This window comes from Eublepharis macularius, chromosome 8 (assembly GCF_028583425.1).
Source record: "Eublepharis macularius isolate TG4126 chromosome 8, MPM_Emac_v1.0, whole genome shotgun sequence".
NCBI lineage: Eukaryota > Metazoa > Chordata > Lepidosauria > Squamata > Eublepharidae > Eublepharis > Eublepharis macularius.
The window spans coordinates 20,976,612-20,997,259 of NC_072797.1; the positions used below are offsets into that span (position 1 = coordinate 20,976,612).

Below are 20,648 nucleotides of genomic sequence, written 5' to 3' on the forward strand. Positions count from 1 at the left end.
CTAACCAAATAGGTTGGCCAAATAGGCCGATTTCAAACGTCTCACCATAAGATGCATTTGATAGTTCCAGTCTAGGGGTCAGGCCAGGATTCCACGGAAGCAGAACAAAGATGCAAGAAACAGCCCTGAACAATTATAGACCACGCTTCCAGTAGCCTTTCCCCACTTTAAAGTAAAGCTGCTGAGCAGCTGAAAACTGCTAACTCCCTCTATGATCCTTATAGAAAAGATGCAACAAGCACGAACTGGGGGAAATTCTGACAATCTCCAACCATAAATTTTCAATTGCTGTCATGGATTATAATGATAAAGCACATCATTACATCTCTTTATGTCTCTTCCAGTATATACGCCCACTGTTCTCTTCTAAAATACAAGGCATCACCAAATTTCCTCTGAATTTCCCCTAAAGCAAGACTCCTTGTGGATGTCCCTCTAGCATGTGTCCTGAAGCATACCATCCCAGGCTGCTTCTTTAATATTTAGCCCTGGAAACTAAGGGAAATGGCATATGGGGCTGGAACATAGACCTTCTTTCTTCATCCCTAGTATTGATTGTCAGAACCCAGTGCCAAGAAGGAGCTGTGTGCTGGACAGCATTAGACAAGGCCACCCCTACCTTGAGATCGGCTTCTGTACTTCAGTATACCACCTCCTAGGGTCGGACTTTGACAATTTTCTTTGGCCCCCTCTGCTCCAACAGGATCCGGAGACTTATCTGTGTCTGTCATCTGAAAGAGAAGAAAAAGGAAAAAGCTTACAGGACCCAGCTAAGAAGTTGAAATTGGTCTTCGCTTCCAAAACTGGATTAACCGTCATCCCAAGGAAGCTACAAAGTGGCCCCTCAGGCAAAGTGAGAGTTCTTGCTGTGGCTTCATCACAAAAAGTCTACAGAGATAACCATGCTTGTGGCACCTTAAAGACGAACATTTATTGTGGTAGAAGCTTTTGTGAGGAAGAACGCTCTTATGTACGGGCAAACAGTTTTACCAGCACAAGGAACAATATATTTTCTGCACTTTTAATTCTGATGAAGTGAGCTCTGACTCGCAGAAGCTTCTGCCACAATAAATTAATTAGTCTTCAAAGTGCCACAATATTATTTTTTATTTTAACTATATCAAGTATCTGTTTCCCTTTCTCCTTGCACAAACTTCCCTGGTTCAAATCTCCCCACTATACTTCTCAAACCTCTTGATAAGGATAATAACTGCATAGTTTAGAGAACTTAGAGGTCTGCAGAGGACCTAGACTGCTTTCAGATGTTGAGGCTCCTAGCCAAAATAAAAAAAAATTAAAAAATGACACACATGCACACAAGACAAGACCCCAAGAGGCACATAAAACCAAGCTGTGAAACTTCCCTTTCTGGACACACACATTGGCCTGGGAGAATTTTAGCACTCATCAAGTACTTCTTTGGACATGAACAGCAATATCCTCTTCACTTCTGCAGCCATTGCCCAGGCCAGCCTCTTGGAGAAGCAAAAGGTAATGTCACCCAAGTTTTGCTTCATGTTTTTCCCCCCCAACATGCAGATTAATTATTTTGTAACATCCTAGGAGTGCCATTCTAAGCAGAGTTGCACCATTCTAAGCCCACTTGACTTTGGTGCACTTAGAAAGTTGTAATTCTGCTTTGGATGGCATTGTGCCAGTGGCATAAGTCCGTCCCGATCACTACCACCACGTACATGGATCAAACGGGTGCACATAATTCATGTACCTTCAGCAGAAAAAAACAATTCATGACACAATTACAATTCATGCCACAATTAGTATTGATAATGATAACAACAACAACAACAACAACAACATTCAATTTATATACCACCCTTCAGGACAACTTAACACCCACTCAGAATGGTTTACAACGTATGTTATTATTATCCCTACAACAATCACCCTGTGAGGTGGGAGGGCTGAGAGAGTTCTGAGAGATCTGTGACTGGCGCAAGGTCACCCAGCTAGCTTCAAGTGGAGGAGTGAGGAATCAAAACTGGCTCTCCAGATTAGAGTCCCGCTGCTCTTAACCACTACACCATACAAGTATTTTTCCTACTCATACAAAGGAAAACAAATTGATGCTTATGTTACCATTCCTAGGTAGGAATGATTAAAATGGCGCTGTGCAGTGTCGAAGGCTGTATGCCAGAAAGTCCGTGGTTCAAAAACTTGACTCTACAGTGACTCCACTAATAGTGCGACTCCATGCATGGATATCCCAGTTAATCAATGGGCTTAGACTGGAGGAAACTCTGCACTGCCAGTATTTGCTCAGCCCCATTCTTCATATGTGCACATCTGTAACGTGGGAATGAAAACACTAGCCTGCCTTCTAGGTCATGGCAAGACACACTGAGATAATACACGTCAAATGCTTTGGATTCTCTAATGTGTTCTATAAAAACTTGAAGTATTATATTATTATTATTACTGTGATCTATGTTGAGGAGTACAAAAGGGCTCCGATGCTAAGGATACACTGCAACAATCTCATTAGCTTGCTGGATTACTTGTCCGGTTCCAAGCTTCTATTAAAAACCATAAATTGGGCACAAAAGTAGCACAGACTTTTGTTATGAAACACAATATTGCTATAAAAAGTCATAAGCCTGGGGGCAAAGGTCTTCCACATTCCCAATACATGCCAGGGCATAAAGTTTACTATACACATTGTGGCTTTTCTGCTTTCTAAAATACCTGGATTTCTTCCTGCTCTGCAAATAAACAGAAACCCTACCCATTAAGCTTCTAAAGGTTTCTCATGGGCAATGGTTTGTAATCCTTGGCGGTAAAAAGGGGTCTCTGGTGTCCCAGCTCAATGAAAATGCAACTCAGACTTATTCTTCCAGCCACACATAAATGTAACCTTTTAAAACAGTTGCTCCCTCTGCCAAAACAGTAACTTCGCCACTGCAAGTTGGGGGTGGGGGTTGCTTTCCAGGAAATGAAGCTTATTCTGTTCTGATTTCATATTGCTAATCAAAAGCAGTGATTTTCAGAAGCTGTTCTGGGGAACTCTGCAGTTCCTTGGAAACTTATTGGGCATCTACGATGAAAATGTCCATAATGGGTTGCCCTCTGTTAACAATAACCTTTTGCCATGTGGAGCAGCAGGAGAACGATCCCAGATATGCACACAGTTCACAGAGATCGGGGGTGGGAACCCAGTGTACCTCCTAGAGCACAGTTCAGAACGGATTTATCACATCTTGAGTTCCATGGCAGATGCACAAAGATAGCTTAGCATATAAAGCCCATGAGGAATGTCTTCTCCAAAAAGTAGGAAGTTCAAGAACCACTTGTCTAAACCAAAAAATCTTTATCCGGATTTTTTTTCTTCTTCCCGACAACCTTAGAAATATTAACAGTGCAATTCTAAGAAGAGTTACTTCAGTCTAAGCCCATTGAAATCAATGGACTTAGACTGGAGTAACTCTGTTTAGGAGTGCACTGTTAGACTGTAACTCATTGTTGCATTGTTAGACTGGCAACCCAGTGTTGCTTATGAATTCATCTGGGATATTTGTATAAAGAATTACAGAAGGCAGGAACAGGCACACATATATGAAACAACCCCATGTTATCAACAAAGTGAACCCTGCTTGTTGTATGGCCCCATGTAAAGCAACATCAAATAGAGTTACGAACGGGGCCTTTCAAGCAGTGGCCCCATTACTGTGGACTTCCCTACCCACAGATGATAATTATTAACTCCTTTTTAAAGAAAGCACATCAAGGGGAAGTTTGGTTCAGACAAACTTTCAGACTTCTAGAGCCCGGAGTTTAACTGCTCCCCATTTGGGCATTGTTTTAATTGAGACGCTGGTTCTGTTTTGCCAGATATGATGCTGTAGAGATTGTGTTAATAGAGCAACAATTTCTTCTAGTGTTTAAATGCTAGGGGGTGCCCTGATTTTACAAAATGGAGGGGCGGGGGAGGAAGAAGACTAAAACGGAAGCCAGGAGTCCCTGTGGCAGATTAACTGGGAAACTGAAGCCAAGGGAGACATCCTGATTTGTCCAGGGCCACACAATGAGCCTGTGGCAGAGGTCTGGCATTAAGACTCTGGAGTCTCCTAGCTGCAGATGCCGCCTCTACCATCCATTCATCATGGTGTGTCTCTGGGGAAATCACTAGACCTCAACTTCAGCTGCCCACCTGTAAAATGAGAGCCACGGTAAAGCAACCAAGATTCTAAAACCCTATGACAATGAAAAGGTCTAGATAAATTGGTAATAATACCTCCACTGGATCAAAATCAGGAAGTGTATGCATCCCCAGGTCTGGATATAGCCGGAATTTGAACTAAAGCCACAGTTTCCCTCAATGCAAGTAGAGATTGTCTTGAATGAGCCACACTGTCTGATTATGCAAAGCCTCCTGTAGGACTGGCCATTAGCTTCAGATACTAATTAACAGGGAATCTGCATTGCAAAGCATTATTACATTCCTGCATGGCTGGCCAACCAGAAGGCACCTTGAGTCTTCCATTGCTGCAGGGTGAGAAATGTCTGCAAATCCAGTTTGCTCAAAATGTGCACAGACAAACACAGGACCGGAAAGCTGAAAAGAGCAGCTTTTGTATGGATTGGGTTAATTTGTAAAATGTGCTGAAGAGAGGGGGGTGAATTGCCTTAATGGCTGACAGACCACAGCCAACTTCTTTGGCCTCCCACAATACTTGGGGAAGGGACAGAAGATGAAGCCAGCACCTCCCCATCTCTGCTATCACCAGGGCTTTTTTCTGGGAAAAGAGGTGGTGGAACTCAGTGGGTTGCCCTCAGAGAAAATGGTCACATGGGTGGTGGCCCCGCCCCGATCTCCAGATAGAGGGGAGTTTAGATTGCCCTCCGCGCTGCTGAGCGGCACAGAGGGCAATCTGAACCCCCCTCTGTCTGGAGATCAGGGGGCGGGGCCACCACCCATGTGACCATTTTCAAGAGGTTCCGGAATTCTGTTCCCCCGCGTTCCCTCTGAAAAAAAGCCCTGGCTATCACTTAGCTGAGTCGCTACATCCTTAAGTAGGAAAAATAGGCCTGACTTAGATAGTCCAGGACAGTCTGATCTCATCCGATCTCAGAAGCTAAGCAGGGTCGGCCTTGATTAGTAATTGGATGGGAGAACTACAAGGAAGGCCAGTGTTGCAGAGGTTAGTTAGTCTCTTGTGTTGAAAACCCCATTGGGGTTACCATAAGTCAGCTATGATTTGAGGGTGGGATTTCATTTTCAAGTAGGAAAATAGCTATTTGAAGAGGGACATGCTACTGAGACACAACCCTGAATCCCCTGAAGACGGAGGTTCTGTGTCTGGGTTGTGGGGCAATCGAGCTGAGGACCTGGCTCCCAGCCCTCGACAGGGTACAACTGAAACCTTCGCCGGGCCTTCAGCTGAGTGCCAGCGGGTGTCCTCCTTCCATCTAAGACCACCACTTTTTCTGGGGCTGCCCTCGGCCATCTGCTATGCCCGTATATGGACTCGCAATATTTGTCTAAATAGCTTGCTCCTTGACTATTTTAATGATTTTTAAAAAATTATTGTTGATTTTATGTTTTCGTGATTTTAATGTATTTTTAATGTTGTTGGCCGCCCTGAGCTCATCTGTGGGGAGGGCAGGGTATAAATCGAATAAAATAAATAAATAAATAAACTGACTCATGCTGTCCCCATCCACGGGGTGTTCTAGACAAGAGATGAGGAGAGGTGCTTCACTAGTTTGCAATTGTCTCCCTCCACGCAACAACCTTGCTAGTCTCCCATCCAAGTACTGACCATGGCCAACTCTGCTTAGCTCCCAAGTTCTGACAGGCTAAGCTGAGCTATTTGGGCTGCTAAACTTTCTGTGCTTGGAAATCTGATATTCGATGTGGCTTCACTAGCATATAGGAAGTTTAAGGAAAACAAGAGGTCAAACAGCTCTTATGAAGAATCCTTTAAAGGATCTGATTCGTTTACTTTGCATTTCCTCCTATTGAGAACAATCCCAAGGCAGATCCGGTGATTGAATATTTATCTTGTTTCCTGATCTTTTTTTTCTTTGGACAGACTTGCAAATAAAGATTCCTGGCACTTCCCTTTCTAAACAGAGGAAACTGTGTTTCTTGTTCATCCCACTACAGCTAGAGGAGGAAAAGCTTGGCAATAGAAAGGAGTCGTGTCCCAAGAACTCTGGCATTTATTTCCACCTTTAGAACCTATTTCAAGAGGAGGCAATTCTGGTGGTTGTGGTTCTCTCAAGCCACTCGTCTGGGTCAAGTTCCAGCCAGCACAACAAAGCGAGCCAGAAAGTTGTAGTGGTTAGAACACTGTACCAGGATCTTGGGAAATGCAGGTCCTGTGGTTGGACTAGGAACTAGGAACCCCACGGAAGCTCACTGGGTAATGTTGGGCCAATAACTCTCAGCCTACTCCATCTCACAAAGCTGTTGTGAGAATAAAATGTAGGAGGGGAGAATAATTTTGCAAGCTACCTTTGAGTTCCCATTTAGAAGGAATGTAGGGTAAAAATATCTCAACAACAACAACAAAAATGCTGCATAGTCCTGCTTGGATGGGCCAGTTTCAATGTTAACACAAGGTTGCAATATCTAGAGATTTCTAAAGCAGCTTCCTAAATAAACAGAGTGGCATAAAAATCACAACTGGCTCAGCTTTATGCAACACAGAAAGCTCTTTACAGTGTGGAAGGTATGAAGGTACCTTCATACTCATAAATCTTATGGCCAGTTGCCTGGGTGGCAAGAGTTTTCTCTTCTGCATGGTTATTATGATAACAGGGAAACCACTGTAGGGTGAGAGGCATGACATGATTACGCCCCGTGCAAATGCCACTAAGCCTAAAGTGAGAGCTGCTCCTGGTGAGAAAAAGAGCTACTCCAGGTGCCTCCTCTACGCAATTCCTGCCTCAGCATGTGCAATTCCATAAAGAGCACCTTTCTCAGCTGTGGGCGTGTCCACTGAAAACCACTTAAATAAATGCCCAGGCCTGATTAAGGCACATGCAGTCGCACTGCTGACATTATTATTGTTAGATGATTTTTATTTATATAGACAAGGGAGAAGAACAATGCTGGAGGAAACAGCCCTATGTAAACTTGAGTTTTGAGAACATCCCTCTTCTGCCGTCAAAGATAACAAGAAACGGAAGAATCTTTCCCAAGGTATTTTTCTGTGTGGCTTCTGCACGGCTCACAGATTTGCAAAAGTAGCATATTATGCGCCTACATAAATGATCTAAAGATCATTTTTCATATTATGCAGATGATGCTTTTGGAGCACAGTGTGTTTAAAATGCAGTTTAACAGAACCCAGTAGGGATCAAATTGCAAGCCAAAACCGTACTTTTGGGGGAAACCAAAAGGGCAGATGCGTTCAAGCAGCGTATCAAGTGAATTTCACTGCTATGATATCTCTATTATCATTATGTTAATAATTGCTAGGCTGCAGAGCAACGTTGGTGTTCGTTTCATTTTCATCTTCCACAGAGGTTATTCTTACATTTTCAAAGGAGGATGGTTTCTACTAAATTTGGATAGAAATCCACATGGCTCAGTGAGAGCTGATGATATAAAAGACTTCATGTTTAGGAAATTATGCCTCTGTGTACACATATGTGTGTATACATACATGCATGCACACTAGAGATGGGCACGAACTGGAAAAACAGCAGTTCGTTGCGGTTCATGGTTCATAGCATTTGACGAACCACGAACCGGCATGAAATTGCCTGGTTCATGAACTAGTTTGTTTGGTTCATGAATATGTCACTTCCAGGGCAGCAGACGGTCTGCAGAATGCCCCCCCCCCCACACCAGTGCCTATAAAACTAATCAATCAGTGCCAGGCTGTCTGCAGTAATGAACTGAAAAACGAACTGGCCTAAAAATCATCACGGTTTGTCAGAAATGCTTTCCAATGAACCACCAGTTCGCTAACCAAAGAACAGCCTGGTTCGTGACGAACTTTGATTCATATTTCAGTTTGTGCCCACCTCTAATGCACACCTATCTGTGCCACTGGTGGCTCTCCTCTACACTGGGCCTAGAGGATTTATTCTGCACTTCTGAGTTCTTGAGGTCAGCAGCTTGAGCTGGCAAAAACAGGGACAGAAGTTCCAGAACAGACTACTCATTTACCAGGCAAAGGGCAGACGATTCTTTGTATTTATATCCAGGCTTGGCCAATCTAGAGATTTCATGCTGCCTGCATGAAATTGCAGGGACTGTAGTGACACACCCAATTCCTTTCTGCAGCTGAAGAGGGTACTGAAATCTGAACATACAGTCCATTAAGATAGGTTTCAGCCTCACAACTTAAGTTTCCTTTTTCGGCTCTGAAGACATGGATAGTATGTGTTCACATCATACATTTTTCTCAATGCATGCAGTACCACCCTACTCTAGAAGATGTGTGGGCCTGTATATCTAATGTGAAGAGAAAACCACTGTTAGCCTCCACAATCAGCTGGTACACAGGTTTCAATTCTCCATAAGCATTTTCAAAGACTGACAGAAGTGTGCAAGCACAGGCAATATTACTGAATGATTGGGACCTCTGAGGGTCAACAGACCAAATCCTAAACGTGAATTGAACTGCTAGACCTTGAAACCATCAGGCATATTCTTTATAAACTTACACACACACACAATCACCTTGGTAGGTTCACATTTTATTACATGAACACCATTCAACTCATGGAAGTCTTTTCACAACAGCAAAGTTGGTTTTAATGTTTTTGATCATTCACTGCCTTGGGAGCTCTAAATTCAGTGGAAAGGTGGCATGAAAATATTTTAAATAAATAAAATATACTGGCACAGTTTTTCAAGAGATAGCTTTATTTTCAGCTATGCAGAGGACAAACTTTTGCCAAGATCATAAGTAGGGTGCATACCAAATATAGATGTCACAGCTCCTCATGTACACGTAAAACCTGAACCGAGGACTTAACATAAACCAAGAAGCATTAAATGAGGGTGTTAAAAGAGGGCATCCTATTTCTGTTACAAACAGCAGGGGGATTGCATCTTAGATCGCAAGAACTCTGTGCAGAATGTATATTAGAAAATACAAGAATTCATGCCATTAAGAAAAATACAAAAATAAACTTTGCAAAGACACAGAGAACTTCTAGCATGTGATGCTTTAGTATAAACCTGGAAGTCTGGGAGAAGATTCTTCAACCTTTCTGCCCCAATGGGTCTCTGACATGGCTTATAAAACCTACACAATTTTATCATTAAAATGTCAATATACAAAACACAATATGGCATCTAACAGGATTATTAATACTAACCCCTCTTTCCCTGACAAAATATAAACACCTCAACTTGCTTCTGAATACAATGTTGGATGAAGAATCTTCTGTAGTGACACTACACGACCCACACTAGGTGGTATAGGTAGCACACCCCTTCACTCTTGATAAGAGAAAGATTAAAATGCATGTTTTGATAGTTGTGTCACATTAGCATTGCTATGGCCATTTGGAATATATTTTGTCTATTAATTGAATAACCAGTTGCAGGAAGTGTTGCTAGCCAGTGGCCGGCACCTCACAGGAGATCAGAATGGGTGGGGACATGTGGGGATGCCATCACATTGATGGCATGAAGTCATTTCTGGGAGTGAACCTGGAAGTGATTTCTTGCTGCTCTAGAATTCAGCAGAAACTCTACGGTTTTAGGGTTCTGCTGAATCCTAGAGCAGCAATGACATCACTTGTGGGCTTACTTCAGAAATGACATCATGCCATCGGCATGATGATGATTTTTGCCTTATTTTCCCCCTGCCAGCTAACTGAGTTTGGTGTTCAAAACAGGGGGAGGTGAGTCCCCCAGTAGAAGCAAGAACATAGCAACACTAATTGTAGACCCAGCCAAACCAGTTAGAGGTCTATGCCTAAAGCTTCACAGTGCTCCAATATAAAACCATATTTTATCTGTGCCAGCCAGCCTGCACACATTTACATCCTCAGCAATTCCAGTGGATTGCAGCACTTAGATGATGTTCTGCTGTGATCACCAAAATTATTATCTGTGTATACATCCTGTACACAGTTAAAGTACGCTGTGTTTCCCATTGCTGGGGGACTACTTGAAACCACTTAATAGCTATAGCAAAGGCTTTTTTTTTCTTTTTGACCAAGTTATTCTTGATCTGTCCAACAGTTAATGTAAGAGAAATGGAGTAAATTAGTTAATTAGGTTGGGTCTGTCAGGCTGTCCCCCACCTGGTCCTCTAGGCAAATCTGGGGGCTGAGCCTCAGACCCCAGACAGGGTCCATGAAAATTGGGTTGATTCATGAGCAGCTACGTTGGGTTCATCCAGTCATGGAGAAGCAAAGAGAAGCAAATCTCCACTGCATGAGCTCATTTAATACTAAATCCCATAGTTTTCACTGCAGCTTATCTCCACATAAACATGCTTACAAACTGAAGCTATGGTGAGATTCTATAGACATGGTTTCAGAAAAATATTTAATGAATTGGTTGCAGCAGAGAAATTAAAGATCTTGAATTAGCAAATAGGCCCAAACTGGCTCTCAAGCCCAAACCTGAGAGCCAGTTTGGTGTAGTGGTTAAGAGCAGTGGGATTCTAATCTGGAGAACTGGGTTTGATTCCGCACTCCTCCACTTGAAGCCAACTGGGTGACCTTGGGTCAGTTCTCTTAGAACTCTCTCAGCCCCACCCATCTCACAGGGTGATAGTTGTGGCGATGATAACAACAAAATTCGATTTATATACCGCCCTTCAGGACAACTTAATGCCCACTCAGAGCAGTTTACAAAGTATGTTATTATTACCCCCACAACAAACACCCTGTGAGGTGGGTGGGGCTGAGAGAGCTCTGAGAGATCTGTGACTGACCCAAGGTCACCCAGCTGGCTTCAAGCAGAAGAGTGGGAAAGCAAACCTGGTTATCCAGACTAGATTCCTGCCGCTACTATGTAAGTCACATGGTGTGTAGCTATGCATTGGTGACTGAGAAGGTTCAAGCTAAAGCCTGTGACTGACCAGACGGTAAATTACTTAAACTTGTAGTTTAATTTGTTTTATGGAAAGGAAATTCTAACATTACTGTCCTTTTTTTAGAAATTGTGCTAGAATTTGCAGAATAACACCAGCAACGATTTTTCTTCCATTTGGCAGTTCTTGGCCCCCAACCCATGAAACAGCTGTTCCAGATGTACAGGTTTTACTTCCTGTGTACATTGAAGGCACGGGACTGGAATACTAGTATGTATTTCTTACTACAGTGCAGTAACAGAATGAAAGAGCAGAACTGGAAAAATTAAAGAGTGCAAGAAAAGTTCCAGTATGAAAGAGAAAGACATATGCAAATCTCTGTGGAAAATGCAATTTTACTTTACTTTCTCCCTACTTTAACGTCTAGATAATATTTTAGAAATTCAATTTTTAAAACTGCACATATGTCAGAATCACCTGCTTTTTTATTAAAACCACTAACCAATTCTGAAGGGGGAGGAGATGTTTTAACAAAAATATCAGTGTGTTACCTATCATTCTGACGGGAATGTCTCTACAGATTTTTAATATAATCAATTTTTCCCCCTTGAGGCATGAGTTTTATTGGCTTGGATTATTTTTCTGTAGGTTTTACGTCTTACTAAGCTTTAACTTTTGCCTTTGCAATAAAAGGGAGCTTTACGTTTAAAGTGCAGTTATGATACTTAATCGTTCCAATAGGCAGGGAACTCAATTAAACCATGAAAATAATCTTTTTCCTAGGCTGCAAATCTCCAAAGCAGTTTCACACTTCTGGATACCTTCCTGAAAGCAAGATATAATTTGAGTTTAAAAGATTGGATCATACAGGTTCTGGTAAAACATAGTGCCTGACAAGACCAGAGTCTGCAGCAGGACACCCCCATTACCATCTTAAGCAGAGTTACACTGTTTAGGATGGTAGTGCAGACAACCACTGGGCTTGAGGAGGGCTCCAGTCTCAGCAAATAACACTAACAATGCAATCCTAAGCAATGGGCTTAGACAGGAGTAACTCTGCTTAGGATTTCACTGTAAGAATTTCTATTTGCCTGTAAAGCTGGCAACTGTGACCTGCATGGCCAGGGTTGCTTAAATAGTTGATTATCAATTGTTGTTGTTGTTGGCAGAAAATTGTGCAACATCTCTGCCCATTTAGCAAGTAGTGTACAAGTGACTGTTGTATCATCAATATCATAAAAACAATTAAACTTTGTAAGATTCATAAGCATCCAACCCAAATGAATTAGTTTGTGTTTGTTTATATATAGCACTAATAAATGTCACTCGAGAGATCCTAGCCTGCAAAGGTATGCATGGAAGGAATAAATTATGTATGCGAGACACGCAATTAAAAGTAAAACATTCAAAAGTTGATCAAATGGAGAAGAATGAAAGACACTCCTTGCCTGGGGTGCCACTTCAGCTAGGGTTGACCATGTTACTGGAATAATGATCAGTATATCCTGCCTTATGTTTTGTTTCGTGCTACCTACCTCTCTGAATATGAGAGAAGTTCTAAAGGATGGGCTTGGCTCACATGTTGTGCAAAACCAGGGTTTCATAAAACTAACCATGGTTAGTGTGATCTGACAAATGCTGACCATTCAACTAATGATGCTCAGTGAGGATACACCAAATCATGAACTGAAACAATGGCTCAAAATTGGTTTATTAATAGAGATGGGCATAAACTGAAATATGAACCAAAGTTCATCATGAACCAGGCCGGTTCATGGTTCGTGAACTGGCAGATCGTCAGCGCCCATTTCTGATGAACCACCACGAACTTTAGGCTGGTTTGTTTGGTTCGTTTTTCGGTTCGTCACTACAGACAGCCTGGCACCGATCAATCAGTTTCCTAGGCAACGGGGGGATGAGCTTTCTGCAGACTTTCTGCTTCCCCGGAAGTGATGTTTTCACGAACCAAATGAATCAGTTTGTGAACTGGGGCAAGTTTGTGAAAGTTCATGATTTGTGAAACACGACGAACCACAAACCACACGGTTTGGAATTTTCCCGGTTCGTGCCCATCTCTATTTATTAACCCAAGTTAGTTGTGTTTTGCCTGATGCACAAAAGTTGGCATCCCGGATTAATGTTAGCTTGTTTCCCAATGCTGCCCTTTGTACATTCCCCAGCTACTGAGATACAAGGGAACAAAACCAGCATTTGCCAGGGCTAACCAGAATTTGAGGGATCAAGTGCAAGCTGACTCTTGATTGCCCTGACTAACCTTTTTGCTTTGAGTTAAACAGTGCCTTTGTGTTGTGGTAGCACCAACACATTGTGTTTTCGGTGATATCTGTTTCTTTCCAAATATACAGATCGAAGAGAAGGGAGCAAACGAGTTTTCTGGACAGGGATTGTGATGCAGCATTAATACTCCCAAAAGCAACCACACATCTTGGCATTCACCCAGGTGGATTACTGCCAGCCAGTCCTTCCAACTCAAACAATTAACTGTATCCCCAATTCAGAATTGCCTCGCTCCATTAGCACTAACCCTCCCAGGCGAAGCATCCCTTCAGTCTCTTGTCCCACCATGTAAGGCTGACCTAAATTCGTAATTAATAATTAACTGCTGTCAAGTCACAAGCAACTTATGGTGACCCCACAAAGTTCCATCTCATGGGGTTTTCAAGGTAAGAGATGAGCAGAGGTGGTCCACCATCGCCTTCCTCTGCAGTGCAATCTCTGTCTTCCTTGGTGGTCTCCCACACAAGTATTGACCATAGCTGATCCTGCTTAGCTTCCAAGTTCTGACAAGCTCAGGCTATTTAGGCTGCTGCAACCTACAATCCTAGCAGACTCTTGCTTAATTCATGGCCATGGCAAAGGTACAGAGAGATCTAAAACAGCAGGACAGGGTTTCTCATGACATAATATTTATTTCTTTTTAAGCATCAACCTCAACTATATGTGAAAGCATTTTTAAAATGGTCCTTACTCCAAATTTATAACATACGATGCGCATCCTGAGACCCTAGAGAGCTGCTGCATATCAGATCAGGCATATCAGATCAGATCTTGATAGACCAATGGTATGGTTCAGTATAAAGCAGCTTAATGTGCTCCTACTTGGAATTCAGTAGGATAAAGAGGTTTTAAAACATTATTCAATGAATATTATGAAGAATCGGCAAATAAAGATCCATTGAGTTGGAGGCTTGAGTGGTATTTTTGTTGCTGTTTGGAGGTTTGGGATTTTTTTCTTTGGGTTACAATTGAAGAGCTTTTCATACAAAGGAAATCAAAATGAGAGCCAGCCATTTTGCAACACTGTAAAACTTCCAGAAACCTCTCTCCCTCCTCCCTGCTGACAGATGGTTATTATTAAAAAGAGTGTTCGATTACCCACTTATATTGGACCTTTCGGCACCTGCAGGAAACAGCCTCCTTGTACCTTGAAGGGTGAATCAGGAAAAAGAGGCTTGCTGTTTTTTCAAAGCGTTTTGCTATCACGTCCCACTTTGACTGGGCTCAAGCCACAGTACTGACTAATCCATATGGTTGCCATCAGATAGGGAATTAAATCCTTACTATTTTTGAAAAATACACTGCTGTGGCTTATACAGTTGAGAAGTACTTCATGCTTAGAAATCCTATTTGACCAATATTTGGATCCATTTTTAAGCCTTATTAATTACTAGGAAACAACACTCTAGCCAGATGCTGGGACAAGGCCCATACGGTAAAGAAAAATGCTTCTTTCATTCTAGAAAGGGGGTGGGGAAACAGGAAATAAATCCATATTCAAAGACTGTGAGTACTTTATCCCACCACTCAAAAAAAATAGGCACAGTACTCAGCACCAGAGTAACTCCAATTCTGTACTGAGAAAAGCAGAATTCTGTAACCGGAATACATTATTCAAACTGGAATGGTTTTGCATAATTTACATAACTTATTCTGCTTCTGCCGGTTACAGGGGTAAACATGCCACTGGGATCTTCCCTTTGACTCGTGGAACTCTTATGTTATCTCTGGCTTCTGAGATTTTTGTAAGCCTAGGGGCCAACCTTGGTCTTCATTGGAGTTCTTCCATCCAATTACTAACGAAGGCTGACCCTGCTTAGCTTCCAAGATCTGACAAGATCAGGCTCACCTAGGCTATCTGATTACACCATGTAATTATTCTTACATTTTTAGTATAATGGCAACCATTCCGAAATGCAGAACAAGGGGGTTCCCAAAGTCCTTGCCATGCAGAAAAGAAAAGGCAGCGTGGCAGAAATAAGATACCTGGGTGCACTCCTATTTTTTAATTTTTTCTGTGTGTACGTGTGTGCATGCATGCATGTGAATGACAATCATGTCCCTCTTTAACTCAGTTAATCGAGGGGTAGTGTTATAATTTAACCTCACTAGAACAGTAACTGAGGCATCGTGGAATGTAAGTGGTTAAGTATGTAACCAGCTCACTAATAAAGCAACACTCACATTCGCATTGACAACATCCTATGAATCTGTGTTGCAGATGATGTTATCATCAATCGAAGTCTATCTCCAAGTTCCCCTGCCTTCAGAGGCAAGATGGGTGTCCGCCAGAGAGGTAACGTCTCTTTCTGCATCTTCTTCCGGGAAGACTAAAAGGCCTCATAGCAGCTCTGCCCCACGCTATTTTGTCTATTCAAATCTGCTTGGCATTCACCACAGGATGCATCCAAGAGACCTTCAGATCATGGCCTGAAAGATTTTTTTTCTTGTTTGCTCATAGGCTGATTCTGCACACATTGAATAATGCACTTTATCAATCGTTTGAGGTGGATTTTTTGTTCCGCACACAAAAAAATCCGTTCCAAATGATCTATAAAGAGGATTGGAAGTGCATTATCCAACGTGTGCAGAATCACTCTAGCTTTTGGTAGTTGGTTTTTTTCATGCTTTTGGTAATTTTGGTCCACTTTGGAAGCCTTACTTTGGGTGCCCCCACCACCTGAGATTAGACGGGTGGCAACCCAAGAAAGGGCCTTCTTGCCTGTGGCACTGATACTTTGGAACTCCCTCCCCAGGGAGATTCATCTTTCTCCAACAATCGTTCTCTTCCACCAGCTGGTGAATACTTTTTTGTTTTGTTTGACACACCCCTAGTAAACTCTTATTGGCCCTCCTCCATTGTTGTATTTGTTTTTACTGTATTGTTAAGTATTTATATATACATTTTAAATGCTATTTTTAATGTTTTGAATACCATGATGTCCATCACCTTACAGACCCTATTTGGGTGGGAAAGCAGCATATAAATGTTTTAAAATAAAAAATAAAATATAAATACATAACTGAGCCTGGATACATTTCCAGTTACAGTCTTGGGTGGGCTGTTATCTATTTTAGATACTGTTCTAATCATTGTGACTCTGATTTTATTGTTAGTGTGAGCTGCCTTGAATGTCTGCAAGGCATACAGACAGCACACAAGTGCATAGAATGAATGACTTACAGCTTCCTGGGCTTCGGGAACGAGGTTCTTTCCTTTGACGTCCTCCTCTTCTGGCTCTTCGTTCTCTTTATTCTCAGTCCAGGGAGTCGTATCTTGAACAGAGCAGGTGCTAATTAAGTCTGGCAAACTTGTAGATGGATAATTGAGAAAATCCTCTTCTGCCCCATCCTGTCAAAAATGAAAGAAAAAAATTACATGTATCCACTAAGTAATTGTATACAACCTTGTAAAATTGGCCTGAATTAGCATCACAGGTGGATGATGAGAAAGATGGTACCAATTCATGCCACTACAAGGTGCACTGAACATGGATGTACATGCTCCTCCCTGGGTTCAGACAGCATCCTATGCTGTGAACCTGCTCCTTAAGGGGAGGGAGACCCCATCCAGAAGAGGCTGTCTCCTCAACCCTTGACTGGTAGTCTTATTGACCAACAAGAGTTCCGTATAATCTGGACTGTTTTTCCTTAGTTTACTGGCCCTCAACCAACCCATTATGGCCTTCAAGCAACGTTCCAGAACATTCACCACCTCACTTTACCTCATTCCCATACTGGTGACCCCCCCCCTCGCTCCAAATCACTGGATGATCTCATCCATTCGCTTAATGTTTGCGGCTGCTTTACAGGTGCCACAGAGTGCAACACTGCCTTCTGCTACTGATCAGACAGACAGGCTTAGAACCACCAAACCACAGTGCCTCCAATTCCCCATCTTTGCAAATAGACCCTGGTAGCCATCCTGGCCAATGTTACTGAAAGCTACTGTGAGATCCAAGAGAAGACATCCATTAGGATGACCGAGCCAGTTTCAGTTCCACAAGGTGGTCTGAATGTCGCACGAAATCAGTGTAAATAATCCATTTCCTCTGAGAGCCAAGCTACAAGTGACGCCTTACACAGGTTGGACACTTGTCAGCTTACCTCAAGTTTTGATGGGAAGTGTAGACGTCCTGGTTTTACAGCTTGGCTCTCCATTACAGCTGCGAGACCAGGATGCCTACATTTCCCATCAAAACTTGAGGGAAGCTGACAAGTGTCCAACCTGTGTCAGGCGTCACTTGTCGCTTGGCTCTGAGAAAGCCTGGAGATATCAAACCGCCACTTGCCCGCACATCCTGTCCAAAACTGAAGTGTAGGCAACAGGGCAATATGATTATTGAGAGTCCAACAAGCGTTTCCTCAAACGGGGCCTCTCCACCGCATCTTTCAACCCAGCTGGATCTACTTTTTTATTTTTCATGATACATTTGGCACCTGTGATTTTATGGAGCACCAATAACATTCTGTAACAGCACTGAAAAGCCCCAAGTCCTCATACGTGTGAGCGACTTTATCTGAGAAAGGACTTGGAAACATGTCACAGTGATTCCAAAACTAGATCAAAATACTCCAAATCTAAAAATCAGGAGACTGGTTTAAAAACCTTCAGCTCAGCTGGATGGCCTGACACCCATGCAGTGGTGCTGGTGAAGTGATCCCACCAGGTGAACATCACCTGCACTGAGCAGGCCTAAAGATGAACTCTAACCCATATTTGGTCATGTTTTCACCCACTTCCATTCGAGATTTCATCCTCACATTTCACTGTATCTAGTTTCTCAGTAAACCAGGGTGCCTGGCCTCTATGAGAATGAAGAGGACATTTGGGAGGAGTTGTGTCAGCCACACCATGTTTGAATTCCAGAGGTCAACTAGGACTTGAATGGGAGCACAAGACGTCTATTCATTTAAAGTATTTATATGATATCCCGCCTTTCCACAATGCCCAGGGCAGCTTACAAGATGTAAACATGCACAGTTAAAAACACAAGTAAACACTTGAATTAAAATACATGAAGTTAAAACTGCAACATTGTCATTACCAAGCTGCCAAAGACATTCATTAGCTATTTCCACTAAAAAGCATGTTGAAATAATTGCACAACAATGATGGCAGGAATCCATCTGGATCCATCAGCCTATGGGGTGGAATATCCTGACAGGCCCAATACCACCATGAAGGTTGCATAACCATCCCCTACTGAAATATATTACTGAATACCAGGCCGAACACAAATACACACAAAGTTACCTTATATCAAGTCAAACCATTAACCTATCACGGTCAGTATGGTCTATTCTGACTGGCAGTAACTCTCCAAGGTTTCAGGTACAGGCTTTTCACATCACCTATCACCCAGTCTTTTTAACCAAAGATGCCAAGAACTGAACCCGGGACTCTGCATGCAAAACTGACATTCTGCCATTAAATTACTGTTCCTCCCCATATGACTATTTGCATGCTTGGAGTCCATGGTGTATTATGAAAACCCCATGGCTGCTCTGGCATCCAATGAAGTCCTGGACAGCTCAAGTCAAGCTGGCCTCAGCATGTATAATGAAGCCATCAATGACAACTGCCTTTGGGGCCACAATGCCAAATTTCAGACCAGGTCCAAGAGTATGGGTGGGGACACAGATGGGCAGCCTGGTGGGCAGTAAAGAATCCTCTGCCGGTCAGAAGACCCCCCGATACAGTTGTACAGATGAGACGTCAACAAGAAAACTTGCTTTTGTGAATGAGTGTTAGCACAGGGCAAACCACAGAACTTTTGTATCAAGCACAATGCTTTCCAGCAGAGCTGAAAAGGGAATGCTGATTAAGCAAATGAGGAGAAATCAAGTGACGTGTTGTTGAAGCAGCCCACAGTACCGCTTATGAAAATGAACATGATTCTGGCAGAGCCGCCTCCCATGAAAATTCATGTCAGTTGTAGAGATGCAGGTGCAGCATAACTGAAGAAAGAATTTTAAGAAGGTCTGAGCCGATATCCGGCCTTGGAACGCAGCCCAACCGTCTCTAGCCTAAACACAAACACATCACCTTCCACCCGAATGGTTTTACTTACTGCCAAGGTGAGAAGAAACAGCCGAGCTGCTGCCAAACCCAGCTAATAATTAATAACTCCAACTGAAATATTGCAAAAGTCATTTTAAGCTCAAAGACTTATCTTTGTATATATGGAAAGATGTTATGTGCTTCACAACAAAATTTGAACGCGGTCAGGCGACCGGGTGGATGGGTTTTGTTCATGAGACTGAGTTTCGAAATATGGGCATAGTTGCCTGGACATGGGATGCTTAAGTAAGCTCTGTTGCATTGACATGCATCAGCAGAGAAAAAACATCCTTCAACTTAAAGTTACGAATATAAGAAGATCATTGCTGGATCAGACCAGAGGTCCATCAAGACCTGCAACTTGCTTTATACAGCTGCCAACCAATTGGCCAAGAAACAGCGCAAAGAGGCCAAGAATCCCTTGATTCTGCCTCCTAGCACTGATATTCAGAAGTTTGCTGCCTCTGAACATGTATTCAGCCACCATGGATAGGAGCCGTTGATGGATCTATCCTCCATGAACCTGTTTATGCCCTTTTTAAAGCCATCCGTGCTCCCAGCCATCGCTATGTCCACGGGCAGTGAATTCGACATTTTAATTACTTGTTCAGTAAAGAAGCACCTCTTGTCATCTGTCCTGAATCTGTTGCCTGTCAACTTGATTGGACGCCCCTGAATACTAGTATTATGAGAGAGGGAGAAAAAGTTCTCCTTATCTACTTTCCCCACCACATACATAATTTTATAAATCTATCATGTCCCTTCTCAGCCATCTTTAAGAACGCACTTTCTGGGCACATCAATCCTGCATAACTTATTTAGTAGCAGCCATCCAGGTATCTCTGGAAGCGTATAAGATGGGACTATGTCTCACTGTTTTGCATGCATAAAAGAACACTTTGAGTGCCTGGCCCCTCCAGTTAAATACAATTCAGTGCCAGGAAAGAATATGAGACCTTGAAGAACTGCTGCCAATCAGAGCAGACAATACTGGGCTAGACAGACCAATGATTTCACTTAGCATAAGACATATTCGTACAGCAATGGCCATCTTTTGCTTGCTGTTCCCATGGTCAGAACAAGAAGGTTTCATTTGAGTGTAAGGACAAGGCATATTCCAAGTGTAATGGAAGTGATTTCGATGTGCCTGCGCATGCAATGGAATAAAGTGACTGAATGCCAATGGAATAAGGTGCAATGGAATAAGGTGACTGAATGGCCTGTATCACTTCACATTAATTCTCCCCTGAAAGTAGGAAGTTAGCACATCAAGGAGATACATTCTAACCTAGGCCTTTGTATGCTGTGCTAAT

General features: G+C 42.6%; 1 protein-coding gene across 1 annotated transcript in view; it reads right to left on the reverse strand.

Moving 5' to 3' along the window:
• PDZD2 (PDZ domain containing 2) overlaps nucleotides 1-20,648 on the reverse strand; it is a 187,278-nt gene that overhangs the window by 52,888 nt on the left and 113,742 nt on the right. The window contains exons 5-6 of the mRNA XM_054987229.1: nucleotides 16,456-16,623; nucleotides 620-731 (exon numbers count right to left, since the gene is read on the reverse strand). Coding sequence (XP_054843204.1) covers nucleotides 620-731; nucleotides 16,456-16,623 — 280 coding nt within the window. The remainder of the gene's footprint in view (nucleotides 1-619; nucleotides 732-16,455; nucleotides 16,624-20,648) is intronic.